Source organism: Emydura macquarii, unplaced genomic scaffold (assembly GCF_026122565.2).
Source record: "Emydura macquarii macquarii isolate MOO-44397 ecotype Brisbane River unplaced genomic scaffold, CSIRO-AGI_Emac_v2 contig_3128, whole genome shotgun sequence".
NCBI lineage: Eukaryota > Metazoa > Chordata > Testudines > Chelidae > Emydura > Emydura macquarii.
This window is the reverse complement of record NW_027133265.1, coordinates 6,920,118-6,943,885: the sequence shown is the minus strand read 5'-3', so window position 1 is coordinate 6,943,885 and position 23,768 is coordinate 6,920,118. Positions and strand designations below refer to the sequence as shown.

Sequence of the window (23,768 nt, the reverse complement as noted above, 5' to 3'; positions counted from 1 at the left end):
TTTAAGTGTTATATATATAGATTTAATTTGGCATTTTAAAAATATGTGGGTGTGTGTCTGGGGAGGGAGGAAAGAGAAATGTTTAGGGGAGCAATATATTATTGAACATGATCCGCTTGAATTAATATGTTCTTGTGTTAGTGGCAAGTGTTGCAGAACTTGCATTTTAGGCCTTTTTTTTTCTTTTCTGTAAGTAATTTGGCAGAAGGTTAATGCATCTTTTTAAAGACACTAACTTTTGTTTTTAGCTTTGGAGTAACCCAGAAAGTTTTCCAGTTGTTGGGTTTTTTTGTTTTTGTTTTTGATCAGCTCTAACCAGAACAAGGACTGATTGTTTACATTGTTAAATTTAGGTTTTATTTAGTTCAGATTAGTGCCATAGAATATCTGCACAAGTAGTTTTGTAGGAATTACAATATTGTAGAAACACAAGCATTGTGAGAATTGTTACAGTGTTTATAGTGAACACTTAAGTTTTCTCGATACTACAGCAGATCAAGAATTTAAGTCAGTGGAAAAAATGTACTGAATTCTGAGTTTCTCAAATATAGATTGGTATAATTTTATATGGTCTTCTAATCAAGCTGTATCATAAATTAATTGTATGTCTAAACATAAATATATCTTTATTTTTTGTAAAATTATATTGTGTTCGATTCAGGCTCTGCTAACAAATTATGGTTGTAAAGCAGGGTCCACATAAGATCTTGCTGTATTTCTGTGGGCAATTTGGATCACGACTGGACCCTACTAATGAATTCTGATCTGTTAGCACAGCCTGGGTCTGAATTTTATGTAAATGTGGGATATAATTCAGCATCACTTTTTTTTTTCTTTTTTAAGAAGAGATTACTAATTTTTAGTGTGGACTATTTTTATTCTCCAGTGAATATAGTATTATTTTGGAAAGCGAGAAAAGGAAATATTCTTCCATATCATTTTGTCCATTCCCGTTTGACAAGCAGACTTCCTATTTTAATTAGAGTTGAACCTGCTGTGCTGATATGACTAACCCTTTATAGAGTTTTTTAAAACATGTTTGTGTACTAGCATCACAAATTTGTGGCTGGGATGAAACCTGCCATAATTAGTTGACTACACCAGGGACCTGAAAAAATTGAGTAGAGACAGTGTCTAACAAATGGAGGAATAAATTTTGTTTGAGGCTTTCCATAGGGATACCTTAAAGAGATTGTTTAGGATACTTGTATATGGAGGTGATCTTTAGAATTCCATTGTATTGATTAAATGCTGGTAGTAAACCAGCAGTTGGATCATAAAAACGTGGTTACAGTGATCCTGACACACGGATTGAGTAAGGATGGCTCTATGATATCTAATTAGAATCCCAGGATTTCCTGCCAAAGATTTTAAGGGTGATTGGGGCAGAGAAAGTCATCAAATGGACTCTGAGCTTCAGAGTACCTTCTGAAACTGTTCATTTCCTTTTGTTTCACAATCTTAACAATAATGTTCACTGTGACTATACTAATAGTCTCTGTCAAAGATAAATGAACTGGAAAATATTAAATATAAATTGTCAGCAAAAGAAACAGAGGATTATTAATCTAGAACTAAGCAGTTTTTGTCTGGAAATTTACCTGTTATCCTTAGGGAAGATGGATTAGCCTAGGTGGCCCCTTAGGCTGTCAAAAGACAGAAACAGGTAAATGGAGGCAGTAGCCATCCTTGCTAAGGGCAGTCTGTGTCTTCCATCCTATTAAGAGCAGATGAGAGAGAGCAGCTATTTTTAGAAGACCAACTTAATTAAAGGCAGCCTGTGTCAATTCCTTTCATAATCATAGGAGGTGGCAGCCATTTTGAAAGAGGGTAATTCTTCAAGTTTCTTTGAAGGAAACCATTGTCCTTCATTCTCTACCAAAGAAAAAAATTTCATTTATGAAGGTTAATGGAAAAATTATCCTTAAATTTCTAAAAAATTAAATAAATTATCAGATCTGTTTAACAGTAACCTCTCTGCCATTTTTGTGTTTAAAAAAATAAAAATAAAAATGCCTGAGCTGAGATGATTTTGGATGATAAAAGATCTGACACAAGGAGCTAAGTTTTTATAGGATCCATTTAAAGTTAATTTGTAATGTGTAAATAACAGATTTACTTCTCAAAATTCATTAAATACTTAAGTATTCAGAGTAAGTTATTTTGGGAAAGATGTATTTTATTCTTCCACACAAGTGATTAAATCTCTGCTTTTGAAGTGAAAACTCAGCCTTTGCTATGGCGCTGCGGCTGGTGTCGCCATCATTCCTGTTTCAGGTTCTAAATAGGAATGTTTGTAAACAGAAGAGAGACATAAAATCTGTTGCATTTTTCAGTTTTGAAACTCATGTTGGCTCAGAAAAATTTGTATCTTAGTATCAATTATCCTAATGTTTGTCTATCCCGATAACTTTTGAATTCCACATCTGATTAACTCCAAAAATCAGGAAATATTCTAGGTATCTGTGGGCAGAATAATATTAATTTTGGTGAAAATTGGAGGGGGGAAATGGACTCATGGTGCCCCTTGCATCTGGTTAGCAGACCCCAGCAGCTTCCACCAGTTCTGTAATTATCAATAGATCAAAGAACCGGTAGCCAGTAAAGTATTACCAGCATAATTCTACCCATCCTCCCACTATAGTTTAACATTTTTGACATCTGGAATGACTTGTTTCCCAGAAAAAAGAAGAAATAAGGATGGTGAGGGGAAAGGGTGTGTGCACAGAGATCTGAGAAAGAGGAGGTGGGAATTGCAGGAATCTTTGAAATAGACAAGAATGGGAGAGTGAGACACAGAGCTTATGGGGGGAAATGGAGGGATGCAAGGAGCCCTTCAAATATTTCACCTGTAAATAATGTAAGTGTATATCTTTCCATAGATAAGTTTGTTTTGTTAAAAAAAATTTTTTTTTTAGTTTTTGGAAAACTTGTATAAATTTTATTCCTGCTCCTCTCAGGAATGAAAGACTTAATTTGACTAGAAAGTGTAATCTTGGTTAAACTCTTTTAATAAATGGTTCTAAGAAACATACATCGTATTAGTATCTAAGTTTGCTATTATGAGAAACCCGAAATTAACTTACAGAGGGCCAAGAAAATTCGTCCTGAGAGGTGTGAAGTTGTGGAGGAGATGACAAATAACCAGTAGCCCCTGCACCTACATGTTGTCTGAGTCTCTGAAAAAATGCTTTTAAACAAGACTTCCTTTAATATTTATATTTAGGATATTACATTGTTTCAAATATAGGTCAGACAGTATTTTTGAGAGGTCTTGCTGTATTTTAATGAAATTATGATTATGCTTAATATATCACTTGAAACTATTATTCTGTTTAAAACAATCAAGTTAAAATCAGTGACTCTTAATCAGTTTATTTTTATTATCTTGTTTAAGGTATTCAGAATAAATAGCTATTTAAAGAGTCACTGTCAACATAATTTTTTTAATTTACTAGATTTTAAAAGTAGTTTCAGATACTCTACAGACTCCTGAATCCCCTTGTCTATGTTAGTGGCTCTATACATATTATTTTGGAGACGTGTAATGCTGCATAGTTATATTTTAAATTAAATACAATTAATTGGAACATAGCTATCTGAAATGGGTTGTTTTAAGAAACATCTAAAATTTTTGAATATTTTTTAGGAAGCTGTGTATCAAACATGACTTACTCATAACTGTTTTTCTCTGTTTATTTTTAAGACGAGCAAAAATCAAATTAAAGTAGATCTTGTAGATGAGAATTTTACAGAATTAAGAGGAGAAATAGCAGGACCTCCGGACACACCATATGAAGGCAAGTAATGTTTTTGCATATGAAATTGTACATTTCAAATTATGTGTCTTAGGTTGCTTTGTTTTAGAAAGTAATTTACAAAATAAAAAGAAATAAAGAACTATATATTTTGAATTGAGCCATTAATGTATGTGGCTTTAAATTAAATATTTAAATTTAAACTTTGAAAATGTTTCATTTGAATTTACATATAGTCATATTAAAAAGTACTGTTTAGTCTGTAGCATAACAAACTTTACCATGCACCTTGCAAGGACTAAGTTGCAGTCTAGGCTGTGCAACAGAATTGCAAAAGGTGTAGTATAATGTTTAGTTCTATGATACAAGATGTAGTTATCATGCTTGGGGGACATTTGTAGGTTTGTAACTGTTATCTCTGGATCTGGAAACAAATGTGCAATCTGGGCCTGGAGAAATCTAGAGTACAGAATCTAGAGAGTAATTATCCAGCATGGGTTACCAAGAGCTGTTGTAGAGAATGTGTGGTTCTTCAAAGGTATTTTTATTTTTTCAACTTGTAAGGAGGGTTATCTCTCCATCAGAGGAAATTTGGAGGTCTACCTGATTTCCATAGATCCCTCTATTTAATTTTCCATGGAGCCTCAGACTGGATGTCTACAATTCTCCTGAAAATCATGTGGCCTACTTACTAGTTTGTCTGTCTGTGCTATTAATCACAACCAAGACAAGAGATTTTGTTCCATATATAAATGACTTAGTGCATTTTACCTAGAAATACCAAATTGCTCAATTATCTTTACATTTGTAACATTGTGTCTATGTGTGCATATAATACAGGTGAAGCTGGCAGTGATTCCTAAAATTAGGGTTGCTTGACATATGCCAAAAGACTCTGTTTTTAGGTGCTTATAGCTTGGCTGAAATTTAACTGTATGGGCCAAAATTTTCCATTCTGGTTGTCTGGCTCAGGCTAAACTCTGGGAAATTTTCAGCAAAAACAGTTCAGTTGTTTCCAAAAAGGCAAGGCTATGAGAAAATAAGCTCTTTTGCCAATGCTAAAACATTCTTATAAACTTTCACAGAGAAGCTGTGATACTTCCAAGCTTTGGAGCAGGGACTTGAAATTTGATAAGGGTGTCATTCTGGAGTCAGACATATGCCTTTTGTCATTCCTGTGAAAATCTTCCCACATTTAGTGGAATTACAAGTCTCTGAAAATTGCTGTTCATACATGCTCAATAGAGGTTTGTAGAGGCTGGCAGTAAAAGTCTCAGAATATTCCATCTCTGAGCATGATAACCCAGGATTTAGTAGTATTTTTCCTGTGATTACTTCTCCTAGCTGGTGGGGACTGCTTTAGCACCAGACCACAGAAACTGGGAGCAGGAGTAACTGGAGTCCCAACATATCTCTGCTCCCAAGAAATATATGTGAGAACCCACTGGCAAAATGTCTCATCCTCTCTGCAGTGTATGGTCCACAGAGGATAATAGCTTGTATTTGCTACAAGTTACCCTGTCAGCTGAAGTTGTAGAGGGGTCTGTGCTATGGATCTAAAACAGGGGTTCTCAAACTTTTTTTTGCTGGGACCCCCTTTGAAAATATTTCAGGCTGTGATGATGACACCCCCCCCCCAATGCCGTGCCATGACATGCCGCCACCTCCCCCCCCAATGTCATGCCACCCTTACTTCTGTGCAGCTGCTGGGCGTGGTGCTGCCTTCAGAGTACCCAGCAGCCGCTGTTCTTTGGCCACCCAGCTCTGAAGAGCTCTGACTGTCAGCCATGCACAGGGCTGACAGCTGCAGCTCCGGCATGTGTGGGGGCAGACAGCTCGCGACCCCCGTGCATAATAACCTCATGACCTCCAGTTTGAAAACCCCTGATCTAAAGGTTCTAGTGCTGTCAGTGACTCTCACAGGGTTATGTTAAAAGAATGTTAAGTTGCAAAGTCAAGCACTCAGATGTTAGGAAATGGCAGAATTAAGGTTGCCTCTACAGCCATAATTCATTTTCCTATTTTTTCCCACAGGACCCCTACCATGTCAATGCACAGAATGCATGGTGCTCAGGGTATCTATCAGGGTTGTGTTATAATTGAGGCTGTTGCCTATAGGAACCATTCCTCAGTTGTTGTTGTATTTAGAAGTTTTGTAGCAACTGAGGCAAACAACTGCAGGAAGAGAGAGGATATCTCCTGATTAAAACATTTGAATGCCAACCTGGAGAACTAGATTCTTTGCCCCAGAATTCCTATGTGATGCTAGGCATGCCACTAAAACCAAACTTTTCACAATTGACTACTAGTTGTATATTTCTCACCTTCTGGATGCCCATATTGATACTTTGGGCCTGATTTTGCAGAAGGGCAAAGCACTTGCAGCTGAAACCAAGTCAACAGTATTTGTGCTTTGACCATGTAAATATGCTGTAAAAATGCTGAGTACTCTGAAAAATCAGACCTTTGGTGTCTGAAGCTGGGCATCCAAAATTACTGGCCACTTATGAACAATCTTGTGCTTAATCGCTGTATCTCAGTTCCCAGTCTGTAAAAAATTGTAATAATATAATGCTCCCCATCTCACCTGGGTATCATGAAGACAAACTTATTAATGCTTGTGAAGTACTTAGATAGTAGGAGAAGAGCACTATAGAAACACCAGGAGGAAATCAGTAATTCTGTATTTAGTGCAAGGTTTGGATGATGTGAGGTTTGTAAGGCTTGGACACATTGATGAGGATTTTTAAAAAAAATGAATAGCTACTTATTCAGTGAGCACCGTCCTTTCCTGTACACTGAATGAAGCATGGATTCTGTCTGGGGAAAAAATAGCATGATCAAGTAGTTGGATTATATTATAGTGTGTACTCGCAAGGCAGCCAAATTAAGGTTACATGAGCAACTTTAATTCTGGCATTTCCTAATTTTTGAATGCTTGACTTTGCAACCTGAATGTTCTTTTAACATAGTTTTATGTATTTATTTATTTATTTATTTATATATATATAAAATATGCACACAGGAGTGTGTGTACATACCTCATATAGACAAAACCATAACATGCTGCACAATTGTTCAGGATAAACAATGAAGAATATCCAGTTGAAGTTGCAGGGGAATATTAGGGTTAACCTTACGGAGAAGTGCCACGTGACTAAAGCCCTGTATGGATACAGAAATTTGGATCCACATCCGATCTGCATCTGTGATAATTAACTTGTATCCAACCTGTGATCCACACTCCACCTTTTATATGTATAATCTGCAGCCACATGAGCATCTTATCTCATTGCTAAAGACCTGTGCGAATTCAGAAATTTGGAAACGTATCTGCTCTGTGTACCGCAAAGATGGTAAACAATACAGTTGCATCTGTGGATGCGGATATTCATGGATATAAAGCAGATATCCATGGATTTGCAGGGTTCTGTATATGACGTTTTTTTTTAAATGCCACAAATGTTAAGGACCTTGGTTTCACGTTTCTGAAAATAGTAAATTCCTATAGAAAAGTGCTCCATAGGCCATATTGGTTTATTAGTTTAATACTGGATCCAAAGGAAGCTTGCCATCTAATGAATTACTAACACACTTCCTTCAGTATCTTTTCTTTGAAGATTTCCCACCCAAAAATTGATCAGGTCCAACTGTACTTAGCTTGTGGAATATTAAAAGATCACAGCCTGAATTGGATTGGTTCAGGCCATGTTACAAAAAAGTATATAGTAAGATCTCTGGAAATCCAGATTAATGGCTGGTGTGTTCTGCTTTTCAGCAGATGACACTCTCTCTAAAAATGTTATGAAATGGTAGTCTAAAGACAGGTGTGTTAAGGTTTTGGGGGTTTTTTTTGGTAAACCTCTTTAATGACAGACTCGTGAACCACAATCATAATAATTGCATTTCTTAGTGTATGTATTTGTTTCATATCAGGTGAGTGAGTACAGTAAATCTAGTAATATTAGACTTGAGATAATTTGTGGTAGGGGTGTTTCTTTCCTCAAAAAAACTATTCAATGTTTGCTTTGTGAATCACATCATGATAAGGACTCTGAAATAAGAGCTTTCATCCAGTAGTGATTAATAATTTGGTCTGGGCTTTTAAGTGTCGGACTTCCTAATATCCGTGTAATAGAAAAAGCAAAGCTTTTGAATATTTAAGAACTTACGAAACAGTTTCAGCAGAAATATTGAGGTACATACAGAAATTACATTTATACTACAATCTATTGCATTTCAAGACATGTAACAATAATAAATAATGAGCAAATAAAGTTAATCTGTATCTAGATAAATGTGTATAAAAGTTAATTTAGTTTGTAAGCTCTTTGTAACAGGGGCCTATAATTATTTTTGTCTGTAAATGCCATGCATGTCCATGGTGATGTATAAATAGTATTAGTGTATTGCTCCCTGCTGACTTAGCTATTAGGGTTATAAATGTCAGGTGGATCCTTTATTTGTATGGCAGAGTAGAACATGTTACCCAAAGTCGTGATAGGCCCTGTCCTTGCAGGGAATGAAATCTTGCCTTTAAATTACATTTGCAAAGTTTGCTGTGATATCTGTAGATTGATTTGAAATCCAGACAAAATAGTATGGAACAGCAAACTCTTAAGAGCAATTTTGAATTTTGCAATCCAGTAGCAAACTTCTTGCAGTCCTACAGAGGGAGCTTTTCACTTCTTTCTCAGATTGCTTTGCTTGAAAATCTGTGTTTTTTATGCCTTGCCTTTGTCTCCCTGCTATTTGTCTTCATTTGTATTTTGTGTTCACGTGTGAGCTGCAAATCAAACTTACTTTACTGAAATTGTTGGCCAACTTTGCCTCCACCCCACTTTTAGGATTTTAGCCACTGTGGCTTTGCTTTGTACTTCATCTTATTGCTGTTTATATAGTATTCAAAAATGTGCCACCTGTTGCCTTTTCCAGTCTGCTTTACAAACATAGTGTACATGCTATTTTGAGTTCAAACTCACTTGTTTCTGAATTTTTTTTTCCATAATTCACAAAAAAGAAAAATATGCCTAAATTCATTTTAAATCTCTCCAGTCTTGACTGCTAAGCCTATACCTTAGATCAGTGGTTCCCAACCTGTGGCCTGGGGGCCAAAAGTGGCCCGCGGGGGGTTTCAAAGTGACCCGCGGCTCCCCTCCCTGTTGGCGGCAGCAGGGAGTCGCTGCCTAAGGACCCAGGCAGAGCCTATTTTCGCAGGGCTAAAAGACTGGTGCAGGCTCCTTGCTGCAGCCAAGGGGATGGGAGATCAGCACTCCCCTCCCCCTGGCTGGAGCAAAACGCTCCACCTAGGTCCATGGGTGCTGGGGTCCCTGCTGGATCAGAGGGAGGGGAGATCAGTGCTCTTCTCCCCCACCTCCAGTTGAGAGCATAGCACTCTGCCTGGGACCCTAGGCTCTGGTGTCCCTGCTGGAGCCAGAGGGAGGGGAGCATTGATCTTCCATCCCCCTGGCTGCAGAAGGGAGCTACTGCCTAGGTACCCAGGTGGAGTGCAGAGGGCTACAGGACACATGTGGTTTCCATGCTGCAGCCAAGAAGATGGGAGATCAGCGAGGAGGCTGCTCCTTCCATCTGGCTTCAGTGGGTGAGGAGGGACCTGTTGGCAGAGACTGGTGTCCCCTCAGGGTTGTAAAAATGATACTGGTGGCCCTCAAACCAAAAAGGTTGGGAACCACTGCCTTAGATCCTCTCTTCCCAAAGAGCCACTACTTCCTTCCTTATATTCAGGTGGGATAATGAGTCAGCAGAACCTTTTTAGATCTTTACCAGCAGGATCTATACCCACATTTCAGACAATCTTCCATCCATCTCCATTGTGCTAGGTGCTTTATAAAAACATAAAACCTTTGTCCTTTCTCCAAAGAGTTAACAGTTGAGACAGACAGTGCACATTCTTCTTCCTGTTTTCAGTTTTTAAATGCTTTGTTTTATTGGCATAGCTTAATTTGCCCTGTCAATTACTTTGGCTCTTTCTTTTGTAACAATTGCGTTTTGTCTGCTAGTTTGTATTTTTACATATTTCACACCCTTTCCCATTTTCAGCATTTGTCTTTTAGCTCATTTGCTGTATTAGTTTTTAAAAATAAATGTGTTAGTTATGCCAATAAAGTGTTAGGAATAGTGTGGTACCGTCTAAGTTCTATAAGAAGACAGCATTGCTGAGTTACGTTTAAAATCCTGACTATATTGTCTTCTGTTTTTGTTTGAATTATAGCTGTTGATTTAAGTATAAATGTTTTTTATTAGATTCAGAAAGGTGAAAAAAGTTCAGTTTAAATCTTCCAGTCCTCTTTTGTGGGTGGGAGTAAGAAATGTACACTTAAATTCCTTAATTACGACATCACTAGAAATACAGGCTTTGATTTCAATTTTTCTATTACATATAAAGTAATTTCAGTTAGTGAACTTAGTGTTTGCTTTAGAGAGTTTCAATAGTTGCAGAAAGTGCCAAAAATATGAGAGTAACTTCTTTGGAGAATTTATTACACTGAATAGTGTAAGAAACAGGGAGAGGGACTCTGTAACTTCCTCTTATTAGTAATGTAGCTTTCCCACAGGAAAAAAGACAGTACATAGAAAAACTAATTTAGACTCTGGTCCTGCAATTTACTTAATCCTGGCAGACCCCTGTGCCTATGTAGAAACAAGTCTCTGCTTGTGCAGAGTAACTTGCAGGAACTGGGCCATGCAGACTACTCCTGAACTCTCATCTGGAAGGAATTACAGCTAGAATGTATCAAATCTTACATAGTAAACTGTAAGGGTAATTGGGAAGGAAAGCTTTTGACTTCCAAATAGAAGAACAAGAATGGAATGAGAGAATAATGTATACAAGGAACAGTGCTGTTGCCTGCAACTTGATGGAAACTCAATATAAATTGTTATATAGATTCTCCTAATCACTTGCAGTGCTGTGGTCCATGAAATTACTGCCAGACAAGCAGCGCTGGAGAGATTGCAACTAGAAAGAGAATGTAGATAAGTTGGTATTGCCTGAAAATACAGAAATATTGGTAGAGGATTATAAATGTTACTAACAATATCTTTGGAATAAGAAATGCTTAACTCCCCAAAGGACGTGGTATTAGGAATAGGTGGTATAATACTAAAATTGTGAATGTTTGTAGAAATGCTTCTAGCAAGGTAACATACTATAACAGGAGCTTGGATGTCTAAGGCCTGGTCTACCCTACAAAGTTAGGTCGACATAAACGACTTTGCATTGACCATAGTTATCCATGTGTCTACACTGAAATTTGTCTCCCGCTGATATAAGTACCCCATTATTCCGACATGGTAACATCACGTCCCCAAGCAGCAGACAACCATAGTTGATGTATGGAGGTTAACCCAGCGTGTAGTGTTGAGTGTAACAGTTCTTCAGCAGCTGTCCCATAATGCCTCTAGTCACACTGACCACTAGTCACAGTTGTTAGCTCCACTGCTCAGGGGTTACATAGACCAAAGCCCCTTTAAAACCTCTGCAAATTTTTGAAATGCCGTTTCCTGAATGCTCAGCTGAATGAGTGCACTTAGCAACAATCCATTGTTGTGTGACACTGCCCAGCTGATTATATGGCTACACGGTTGAGATGCACTCCTGCTAGATTAGACAGGAGATAATGGATCTTCTGGACCTGTGTGGAGAAGAGGCTGTGCTGGCACAGCGCCAAACCAGTCATAGAAATGTTGACATCTACAAGCAGATTGCTTAACGGATGCAGGAGAAGGGGTGCAACAGAGACCAGCAGCAGTGCTGCATGAAAGCCAAGGAACTGTGGCAGGCATATCGGAAGACCAGGGAGACCAACAATTGATTGGGTGCAGATCCACAGATCTGCTGCTTTTACAAAGAACTGAATGTCATACTTGGTGGAGACCCCATGCACCACCGTGGATACCACCAAGAAGCCTGAGCCACCGGACCCTGTCGTGAACAGCCAGGAGAAGAAGGTGGACGAGGAAGAGAAGTATGGGGAACAGGCAACTGGGGGATCAGGCTGTTCAGCAAGCCAGGACCTCTGTTTGACTGCTCCACTGTCCTGCCAGTCGAGCGTGGTCCAGCCCAATGCAGGCGAAGGAACCTCTGGTAAGTGTGTAAATAAATTTTCCATTACAGGGATGGCACCCTGTAATTCCACTATAGAGCTAGGCTGTGGGAGTCATGCCAAGCAGTTGGTTTATGTACACAAGGATAATCCTTGAATTCGGCTGAAAGATCTCAGTGAAACTTCCATAGAGTGCTCTGCAATTCTCTCCCACAGGTTTCTGGGGATGGCAGCCTTATTTTTTCCTCTATGGTAGGACACTCCCATGCCAGGTTGTGATAATTTCAGCAGGCACCAAAACAGGCTAATGGCACATGGCCCAGGCAGCTTTGGAATGCCAGCAGCAGCTGTATTCTCTCTGCCTTTGTTACACTCAGCAATGAGATATCTGCTAACCACCACTTATGGAAAATAGTGCCAGTATTCAGTGCAATTGCCCTACTTTCATGTAACTGAGCAATTTCCCTCCTCATTTCCCTTACTCTGGCTTGTGGTGAGAGTGGCACCAGGAAGGAACTCCAAAGCAGAAGTGTCAGTACGCTTGTCTTGTTTAACAGTTTAGGGGAGCAGGAGAAAAAGGGGAGTTCTGAATTTTAATGTTTCATTGTCCATTCCTACTATCCTGACAATGGTATCTTTTTGTGTTTTTATCTGCATCTGTGGCCAGTGCAGCCTGGAGCCGGGGGGATGCCCTTCACATCAGTGGAACAACTGATCTAGGGAAGCAGGAGAAAAAAGGATGCAGGAGGACATGTTATGTGAGATCCTTCAAGCCAGTGCTGCATCAGACCTTGAACAGAGGGCCTGGAGGGTGAATACTGCAGGTTGAATGGAGAAGGAAAGAGCAGAAAGGAGAAAGGTGTAGGAAAAGGAGAGAGAGATGCACTAGGATATAATGGAGCTTTTCCATCAGCAAATGCAAGTCCTGCAGACACTTGACCTCCAGGTTCAGCAATCCCAGGCTTGACTGCCATAGCCGTTGATGGAGAACTGCAGCATAGTGCCTTCCTACATGCCCCCTCAGCATTCCTCAGGGCCAGAACGTCTACTCATACTACTCCACACTGGTGGAAAGCTTGGACAACCACAGCTTCACATACACTGACCTATGAGAGCCACGGTGAATGTATGCGTAGCCACATTGGACATCAGTTTTCCTGCCTCTGATTAGTTTATTAAGGGGCTTAAACTTTTTAAAGTTATAATGTATTTACTTTTGAGTCCTTCAGGTTATTTTTTGGAGCTGTTCTCTTAAGTCAATTAAACAATTTTGTTTCGAAAGTAATTCATCTTTGTTAGTTTACAAAACATGATGTATAATGACTGCTGGGAGTGAAAATAGTGGTCTTGTATATTCACAACCTATCAGATCAGTGCCAAATACTGTAGTCATAAACTGTAGTAATAGGTGCATAGTAATAGCTGCACTGTCACTGATATATGCACAGATGTGCAGCAAGCATCACAGTTCCTAACAGGCCCCCAAACTGCCACCCCAGGTTGAGGACAGTATACCACAGCACATTATTGTGGCTTGCTGTTAGTGTTCTTTCAAACCCTCCCTAAGCCATATAATGCCTTGTTGAGCTCATCTGATAGTCCTTTAGTCTGACTGTTCAAACTCAGCAGACAGTTGCTCCACGTCTGTGGCACGTTTTCCCCCTTTGCTTCACAAACATTATGCAGGACACAATAGGCAGCTATGCCAGTGGGGTATTTTTCACACTGAGATCCAATCTGCTTTGTTAACGTCCATGCCCTTTCAGTCTACCAATAGCACATTCGGTTATCATTCTGCACCTGCTGAGCCTGTAGTTGAATCTTTCTTAGCTGCTGTCAAGGTGGCCAGTGTACACCTTCATGAACCAGGAAGTAAGGGATAGGCTGGGTCTCCCGGGAACACTATTGTCATTTAAAATTGCCAGTGGTAATGCGGCAGTTAGGAAAGAATATCCTTGCTTGTAGCTTTCGTCATGCATCTTCCCTGACCAGCCAACATAGATATCAGTGAAGTGTCCCCGCCAACGCTTGCGTAACTGTGGAAAAGTAGCCCTTTCTGATGTATTCTCTGATGTTGATATATTCTGTGGCAAAGTGATCTGGAGCCAAAATGGGGATGTGCATGCATGCTGTCTATCACTCCACTGCAGTTTAGGTGCCCCATAGCTGCAAATCTATCCACTATGTCATTGCCAAGAGTCACAGTCCTGCATAGCAGAACACAGATTAATGGCCTTACACAATTCCATGACAACAGTCCCCACAGTGGCTTTTCCAACTGCAAAATGACTTCACATTGACCGGCAGCAATCTGGCTTGCAGGTTTCCAAAGTATGATCCTCACTTGCTTCTCCACTATCCGTACAGCTCTGTTTGGTGTCCCTCCGCTGGATGTCTAGAGCAATCTCAGGGCACAAATCCAGGATGTGGTCTTGTGCATCTGAAAGTTCTGTAGCTATTTATCATCTTCCACAGCCTGCATTCCTATGTGATCCCCAATTCACTGCTCATTTCTTGGGGCTCAGAAGAGGCACTCCACCATCTGCAGCTGCTCCATGAACACCACCAACAATCTTGAATTGAATCTCACTATGTTCCACAGCAAATTGCCTGGAAATCATCAGGTTCTCCATTGTGGTTCTTGCAGTGCTGCAAATACTTGAAGGATCATGAATCCTGTGCTTGCTACACTCTTGATAATAGTGGAGAGCTGAGCAGGCTCCATGTTGCTGCCAGAGATGGCAACAGCGACAAATCCCACACAGGTTCATGGGAAATTGAAAATAGGCCCAAAAATTATGGCATAGTGATATTATGGTCTGGAGAATATTGACTTATGGGAAATAGACTTCTTGTTCCCAGTCACCAGTACATGACTTGTTTCTGCACCACCGTGCATTGCCATAACTACCTCAAAGACAGTGTGTTGAATGGTAGAAGGTTGCACAGTGGATACCTACCTATGGTGCACTGCACTGTGCATTGACACAAGCTCTTCTGGTGAGCATGTGGCTCCATCGACGCAAGTAGCTAAGTCTGCAAGTACACAAGCGATATACTAACTGTGGTGGCTGTATGTCGACATAATTTGTGTTGGCAAAACTTTATAGTGTAGACATGGCCTTTGCCTCCCATTATTATATATATTATATGTCCTGTTTAACCTCATTGGGATTACTCATGCATAAGTATTTGCAGAATTGGAGTCACAGCAACCAGTTAAGTAGTATATTGCATGTGGTGAATTGAAGTGTTGAGAGTTATTCTTTTCAAAGCATACTGAAAAATTTTAAAACTGTGTGGACTCCTTTCTTAAGTTACACCGTAGAATATCCTCAAGTTCTAAATAATTTAAACTGAAATTGAACTAATTTTGATTTAGTGTTTTGAAGATAGAGAACTTAAGGGTGTCAATGTTGGAGTACAATGGATAATTCTTTAGTGTGTGTTTCGTACTAATACTGGGCATCATTACATGGGATATGATTTATTTTTATTTTAGTGTCTGCTCTGTTGGGTATTCTAATTATTTAAATTGAAGGTCTATCTAATATGAAAAATGTTCTGATGAGAAAAAAATGGAAGTTGAAGATTAAAAAACAAAATTGAATATCTTGGAAATATGTATTAGTCAGATTTGTATAAAATGTAGGAATATGACTTTAATAAACTGCATTCATATATGTGTATTTGAAAGGTATTTCTCACTAAAGTAACTTCTTGTGGATATGATTACATTATTTGACAGTATCCATGTAAGGTAAATTTAGAATCATATTTGTTTAACTTTTTTTGGAGATCATAGTATGTTAACACTCTTGAAATCAGTATCATCTTTCACTTCTATGTTTTGGTTTTTGCAGGAGGGAGATATCAACTAGAGATAAAAATTCCAGAAACATATCCCTTTAATCCTCCTAAGGTATTGTAAACATTTTTGTGGATGTCTTTCTTAATGTCATGTCAGCTGTTGTATTTCTGTGTAGTAGACTTCCTCTTTGGTATTTCTTTATCTTTTTTCTATTTTCTAGTGCTTTCTGGATAGAGGCAGAGGTGGAGCAAATATGCAGCTCCTTAATCACTTCAGCTGTCAAGAATCTGTCTGATAAACCAGTTTGAAGATTGCTCTTACTAGATTTGGAGAGAATTGTTCATATTCAGAATGAAGTGTTGAATCTTCTTTTTTTAAGAAAAGCTATAATAGGCCTATATTATGTGCTCCTAGTAAAGAAGTAACAAATTCCTTGGGTTCCATGGGTTGTATTTGGCTTGATCTTCCAGGTGTATAGTAATAACTAAACTATAGATAGTTGTTTTGGTTCTTCTGTGACTTGAATGAGAATTACATGCGGGGCGATCTTACAGCTGCTATTTCAGTGAAATGGATAGGAATCTGTTCACTTTCACTCTGTTGCCCTTTGGGAAGAACACCCCAAGATGGGAAAGAATGGCAGATGCCATCCTGACAATACTGAAGATGTCCTAGGGTAAGGGATAGAGGTACAAATACCAACACATTGAGAGTGCATTCCTGTCTTCCAGTTGCCATAGGGTATGTGGGCTTCAAATTTGTTGGATTCCAACTAGCTGGAAGATGATTCAAAACCTCCATACAGGGTCCACAGATAGTAACTTGTAGCAAGGGTACCTCTTTCCCTCTGACATGTTGCTCGGGTTTTGAGTCTGGCCTTCTCACGATGGTGTTGCCATTGAACTGTAATGGTGTGACTTGTCCCTGAGCCCCCTCATGGCCTGGGGAGGCTGTGTGGCACCATGGCTCAGTTTCCCTTTTTATAAACATGCAACTGACTTCACTCTACCTTTGTAATGGGACTGATCATTGTGCCCACATTCTTCACCATATGAGACACTAGCTTCTTCACCAGCCCCACCAAATTAGATCTTGGATCTGTGCTCCATTGTCCAAATGACCACAAACTCAAAAAGGAAAACAAAGTGTTCTACCCAGCCATGATGCACAGGGCTTACCACCTGGAGACTTTCTTCCGAAGGGACTGCTGCAAGGTGACTGTCTCTGCCTGCAGCCCCTCCAGTAGAGCCACTTGCTAGTTTTTACAATCATTTTACTCCTTTCCCAGCGGTATTTGATAATTGACATGGGCTGGATTGCCCTAGGCCTCCAGCCCTTAAATTAATGTTGCTGGTAGGTTATCTTGGTAGAAGTCTAAAGATTTTCAAATCTTGACAAAATGTCTCAAGGTTCGGCCTTGTAAGGCAGGCTGTAATAGTGTGACCACTTCTCAGTAAACTGATCATACTGTGGATCCACCTCCCTCCCTTTCAAATCACACTTGAATTGGTGATTGCCTGACATCCTTCTGGCAATTACACTCATTCCTTGCATGGGGAGAATTGCTTGTGTGACATGGTGAATATATTGGGAGGCGAGTGAGTGAGTGAGCACGCGTGCGCAAAATGGTCACATACAGTTTGTTCTCTCCTGAAGTCTGTCCCCTCTCTCTTTACATACATACAATTAATTGCCCCTTTTAAAAATGTTCCTGGATCTCTCCTGCCCAGACCTACTCTATAGGTCCTGATTTCTTCCTCCCTTTACAGATCTTCTAAACCTGCTCATTGGTGCTTTCCTGACTTCCTCTCTGTCCTTAAAGCACTTCATTGGACTGGATTCTGGCTCTCTTCACTCTGGCACATAATATGGAGGGTTTGATGGTTTTCTTGGGCAGTTGGCTCCTAGCTCTGATACTGTAGATTGCTTTTTTGGGTCTGGAGTGAGATGGGATGGAGGAGGCAACTTCCACTGTTGGTGGCTCCTTCCTTCCATTTGTATTCTGGATGGAGTTGAAGCACGGGGTGGAGGCAGCAACCCCAGGGGTCTGTGGACCACAGCTAAGTAACTACTACTCTAGGGCTTGATAGCCTCTATTTCCAACATCTGTAGAAGGGTTGCTTGGATCTCAGTGCACAGATGCTCAGTCTTACTGTTTATCCTGGGAATGTGGTTTTGCAGTTCCTTTTTAGTTAAATATGTGCTCATTAGTCCTTTTCTGCTGGGTTTGAATGTGGGCTGGTCTAAGTGGGGCTCCATCTATAGTCTACGGTTGCAGTCCTAGATGCTATGCTCTCCTCTACCAGGCTTTGACGTCTTGTGCAGAATGTACTTTGTCAGCCATTAATTTCTCATAGTCCATGAGGAATAATACTTAGCACTTACATACTTCTTTATATCTTTAAAATGGTTTTCAGACAGGAGGTGTTAATAAAGGGCTCAAACTCCCTGCATTATTTTCTGTTCTGCAAAGGCAGAGCTAATATGCTCTTGTCTAAAGTTTATTTATACACTGACACACTGAGTTGTGTATAGTGCTGTGCAATAGGAGGTTTGTGCCTGACAAATAACATGGCTCTGTGCCCTGAGAGGTTTACAGTTGAAAGGCAGAAACTGAAACAATACAACCAAGATCAATACAATACATTTACTTTATTAAAGGGGAAGGGAGGAACAGGGCACTCAGATATGTTGAGACAAGAAAGAGGTAAAATCTAAATAGCTGGATTGCAGTTGGAATACAGTATGAGAGGAGGGGTTTGAAAGAGTTTAGTGGGGGATCTTTGAGTGTGTTGCTCATAGAGGACTAATTTGGTTTGAAGAAAATGCCACAGCTTTTATTATAGCTTACTCAGGCCTCTAGTGTTGTAAACAGAATTCAAATAATTTTTCTTAATGATGCCATTCAAACAAATCATTTCAGTGCAAAAATTAACGTGAGTGGGGTATTGGGAAGGGAGGGATCGGTACTTCAACAGCAGAGGAAATGATTTATTATCTAGTTCTGTTTTAGGTTAGCTGGTGAGCATTGGCTGAGGAGGGGACTAGAGGTGGATGGTTATGAAATGAGTACAGAGAGGCCTTGTCTTCACTAGAGAATCTTACAAGCAATATTCGTACTGTTGCTACCACCAATTTAGCTGAACAAGTAGGAACCTGAGTGCATATAAGGCTCAACAACTTAGTTCAATAGATTAAATAGTTCAAACCACTGAGGGAGCATGTTTAGCTAACGTGGTTGTGGTAGTGATGTAAGTAGCTGCTGGATTATGTCTATGTTTGGCCTCTGAGTTGTGTTGAATCAGTGGCACTGTTGAGAATTGTTTTGTAAAAATGTCCTAGACTGGTGTAGAGAAGGCCTTAAAGCAGAGTTGCTTTGTATGGGTGAGGAGAGAAGGAGCTCTTTATATCTAAGGGGAGTTGGGGAAAGGCCTCAGTGTCAAATTGGAAAGACTAGCCCTAGGATCCTACTGTCTCTGGATAGAACAAGATTCCTGACAAGATTCCCCACAAAAATGTAATGTAATGAAGCCTGGTGGCATATGTTATTTCATGTATATCTTGCACTCTGCTGTGCCCCAGGTCTATCTTAAATTAGTACTTTTCTTTCCAAGATTAATTCAAATAACTTATTGTAAGCGGTATTTCCAACAGAATTTTTAAAAGGTGTTTTGAATGTCTTGCCTTATGAGGCATATTTAATAACTATCTTTATTTAAAAAAATCTTATCTTATATTCTAGGTGCGGTTTATCACCAAAATATGGCATCCTAACATTAGCTCAGTCACTGGGGCCATTTGTTTGGATATCCTGAAAGATCAATGGTAAGATACTCCATACAGTTCTCGGATTTGAACACTAAAACTAAAGTGCAGACTTGATATCTGTAGTTTCTATAGTATGGCTTCAGAGTTTCATGCACATTCTTAAAGCTTATAAAATACTTTCATATAGTATTTTGAATTGCCGATAGTATCCTTATGAGGTAGGTTTTTTGGAAAGTTTTGGAAGGTGTGTATTCAGTAGAGAGAAACGAGGAGAAAAGCTCAGGTATTTTAAGGCACATAGGTAGAGGAGGAATGTCTAATTTCATCCATAAATATTTGCTATTTTGTAATGTTCATATTCCCTTTATGCACAAGTTTCCCACCCACCCCTTCAGTAACAAATATTACAAATCCCTCTCTGTGTGTTTTGCATGTTTCTCGATCTGCCTCACCTGATGGTTAGCTCAGGTGCAAGCAGCACAGCAAATTGAAATATTTATCTTCATTCTGCTACTTTGCTAGCACTTGGATTAGAGCAGAGAGTGATTATTATAGGTAGAATAGTAATATTTGGTATGGAAACTTTAGATTAACAGAAGTAGGGTGTGAAGTGGAAACTTCAGAATATGAAAAGAACGGGAAAGCAATAAGAAAGCAGGAAGCAAAAAAGATGGAAGATGGAAAAGAGATTTATATCCTAATATTGTATATTGCATTAAGACTGTTGATTATCCGCTAGCCAACACTTACTTGTAAGGCATTTGGAGAAATGTAAAAGAGTGGAATAGGACACTTGTCCTTTAGTTACTGGTCCACTCCTGTCATTTTATTCATCAGTCTACTTTTGAAAAAGTTCAAATTACCAAAGCATGTGGAATGTGCCTGCGAATAATCCATGTTGTAACTATTGAACTTTTCTCCTAGGTTTTTTTATGAGGTGTGTTTTGTTACATTTTAACTTCTACATTATTTTTGACTATTACCATGTCATCTTCTATTTAAGTTAATATGCAATGTTATACTTGTGCATATGTGATTTATGTATAGCGCATGTAACCCACTAGTCAGTATATGTTATCTGTCCCCCTCTCTCCCTGATTCACAGATAATGAGTTTGTCAAGGTAATGTTTCAGTCCCACTTACATTATTGCTACCATCTTGGCTAACACCAGGGATCAAACCAGGGAACCTCCATAGCTGAAAGCTTGAGCTAAAGAGCCTGGTTCTGTAGTTGTGGGATATAACCCTCTCATCCTTTGTGGCTGAGGTGCAGAGAGGGACACAAAATGCCCATCAAGTGGGTTACCCTAACATTTAACAAGTTGTGTGGCAGTGTACAATGGTATCATTTAGGGCTTTACAGCTCTATTTCAATCTGACATTAACAGACTTTTTTATTATTTGGGACTGAGACAGAAAAAGTAGGAATAAACAAAGCCAATTCCTAATTCTGACAATAATTAGACTGATGGACCTATCCTCCATGAATTTATCTAGTTCTTTTTTGAGCCCGGTTATACCTTAGGCCATCACAACATCCTGTGGCAATGAGTTCAACAGTTTAGATGTGCACTGTGTGAAAAAGTACTTCCTTTTGTTGGTATTCTGGGAAAGGGTACATAACACTTCTCTATTCACTTTTTCCACACCATTCATAGTTTTATAGACTTCTATCATATCCTGTTTCAGTCATCTCTTTTGCAAGCTGAACAGCCCATATCTCTTTAGTCTCACCGCGTATGGAAGCCATTCCATAAATTTGATCAATTTTTGTTACCCTTTTCTGAACCTTTCCTAATTCCTTTTTGAGATGGAGCAACAGAATTGGACATGGTATTCAGGGTCTGGGCACACCACGGATCTTTATAGTGGAATTATTGTCTGTCCCTTTCCTAATAGTTCCTAAAATACTGTTAGCCTTTTTGACTGTTGCTGCGCACTGAGTGGAAGTTTTCAGAGGACTACATAGGAACACCAAGTTCTCTTTCTTGGTGGTAAAAGCTAATTACTAATTAGTTTCATTAGTAGCCTCGAGGGGAAAAGATTTTGTCAAAAATTTTTGAAAGTCCAGATCCATTATGTCTTGTGGTTTTCCTTTATCCCCTGTTTTGTTGACATGCTCAGAATATCAAGGCCAGTATTTTAAAAAATAGGCACCCTAAATATTAGTCTGTGACTGTGTTTAAGCACCTAATATGTCACAATTTTGCAAAAGTGCTGAACAGCTCCCACTGAAAATTAAGATGCTGGAATTTTGCTTAACAGAAGTTGTCCTTATTTTTCCTATCATGAAATAAATCTAGATGTTTTGACATCTGTCTTTGACAGTTCCTCATCTTCATTTGTTAAAAGGTGTAGGTGTGGGATAGGTATCTCCCCATGCTTGGTATATATTCTTAATTAGCATATACCTTGGAAAAGGATGGCCATATGGCTAATGCACTGACATTGGAGTCAGGAGAGCTATGTTGAATTTCCAATTCTGCCACAGACCCTCTGTGCCCGCAGTATTGTCAGCTCTTGTAATTTTTACCATAAATCTTGCAATATTTGACTTTTTTTTTCCCCTTGGTCCAAGCTTCGGGAGTCAAGTGATTACGTAAGAATTTCAAGTTTAATAAAAAGTAAAATTAGTTTCTGTCCCTCATTGCTGCAGATAAAAGCTGAAAAATGTGAAATGTAATGGGTCAAAAACAGAAGGCATATAAAGATCCAAACATTTATTGTATTTAAAATGTCATGATTTTTTGGGGCTTGACTTGTGATAGTTAAACACATGGCATTGGCAGTAGTGGATTTTGGGTAAGTCACTTAGTCTTTCTGTGCCTGAGATCCCCCATCTGTAAATACTGATAACATTTTTTCTTCCTCTCTTAGTATGATGTCTATTTACATCGAAAGTCATTTAGGGCCAGGACAACCTCTCACTATGTGATTGTATGGTGCCCATCACAATAGGGCACCAATTTCACTTGGCATGTAGGTGCTACTGTGATGCTATTGCTCTTAATAGCTATCTATTATTATTTGGTTTAGAAGAGTTGGGGAAGAATCTTCCAGAAAGTCTTTTTCCTCTTTTTATTTCTATTTTCCCCTAGTGCTGTTCAAAGATTTTATGTTGCAGTGGGCATGTAAGACTTGGCTGTAGCTTCTTACTGAGTCCATTATAGTATTTCAAGTCAAAGGCAGTTGCTTGAGAGTGGCGGGAATGTTTTTTCAGTGATTCTGGCTCCTTGCTGACCTGAGGGAAAAGGTAGGCTTATCGGTTACCTTTGTGGTTATAGGTAGTCTCTGTTGGTGGGTGAACTCCACTGTCATCACTCTTTTTTTTTTTTTTTTTTTTAAACAGCTTGGCGTAAGGTTAAATGAGTTCTGTGGTTACATAAGAACATAGTCCACTTCATGAAACTGGCTGCTGGGTCAATATGAATAGTCACACTACATATTTTTAAAAAATTGTTTACTGTAATGTAGAATTTAACTCTGCAGTGACATTTGCTGTTTTTAACTATACTTAGACTGAGAAATACCACAATACATTTACTTATGTGTCTGGAATGAAAGACTGCATTTAAAAAAGTGACAATCCTAAAAAATTCTGTCTTGATAAATAACATGATGTTTTAAATGGTTTGCACCAAGTATTTAAGGTAGAAAGGACAGCTACCAGGGTTGAATGTTTTATTCATTTGGTTCTAGGACTTGTAGTTAGTTCATAAGTTTTCTTGTCAGGTATTTTAAAAGGATTTCAAGATCTGGTTTTGAAGCATAACTTTAACTTGTAATGATCTTGCTAAATATTCCTATTGTTGTCACTATAATTAAAACTAAGGGTCAAATTCTAATGCACTGAGGCCTGTAGGAGTTACTTTTGTGTATACGAGGGCAGAATTTGGGTCTAAATGACTTGATAGCCTTTTTTTGTGGGGGGAGGAGGGTATAAACTGGGTGTGACAAATTTGGCAATATCGTGTAATATTCTGAACAAATTTTATGGGATTAAGATAAAGTTTATTGAATTAATTAAAGATTTATTGGATTAGGGATAATACTTTTGAGATACGTTATATTAAAAACGCAAGTGTGTTTGTGGTGTTGTGCCATAGTATGTACTTCCCCTAGTAGGGAGGCAGATGCTAATGTACATCCTCCATTATCAATCCTTTGGAGCCACCTCCCTGCAGAAGTTTGCATATACTAATTCAGACTGGATTCACCAGGGACCAACAGACAAAGAAAGGTTATTTATCCAGAAACTCTGGTTTTAAATTGGCTCATGGCCTTGTTCCTGATAAAGCAAACAGACAGGATCCCTTGTCGAAGGAGGGCCCCAATCCTTAGAGTAGGGTTGGAAGAGCTGGGCA

General features: G+C 39.1%; 1 protein-coding gene across 2 annotated transcripts in view; it reads left to right on the top strand.

Moving 5' to 3' along the window:
• UBE2K (ubiquitin conjugating enzyme E2 K) overlaps window positions 1-23,768 on the top strand; it is a 63,571-nt gene that overhangs the window by 25,614 nt on the left and 14,189 nt on the right. For both annotated transcript variants that reach the window (XM_067531200.1, XM_067531199.1), the window contains 3 exons: window positions 3,707-3,800; window positions 15,688-15,746; window positions 19,378-19,460. In XM_067531200.1, coding sequence (XP_067387301.1) covers window positions 3,707-3,800; window positions 15,688-15,746; window positions 19,378-19,460 — 236 coding nt within the window. The remainder of the gene's footprint in view (window positions 1-3,706; window positions 3,801-15,687; window positions 15,747-19,377; window positions 19,461-23,768) is intronic.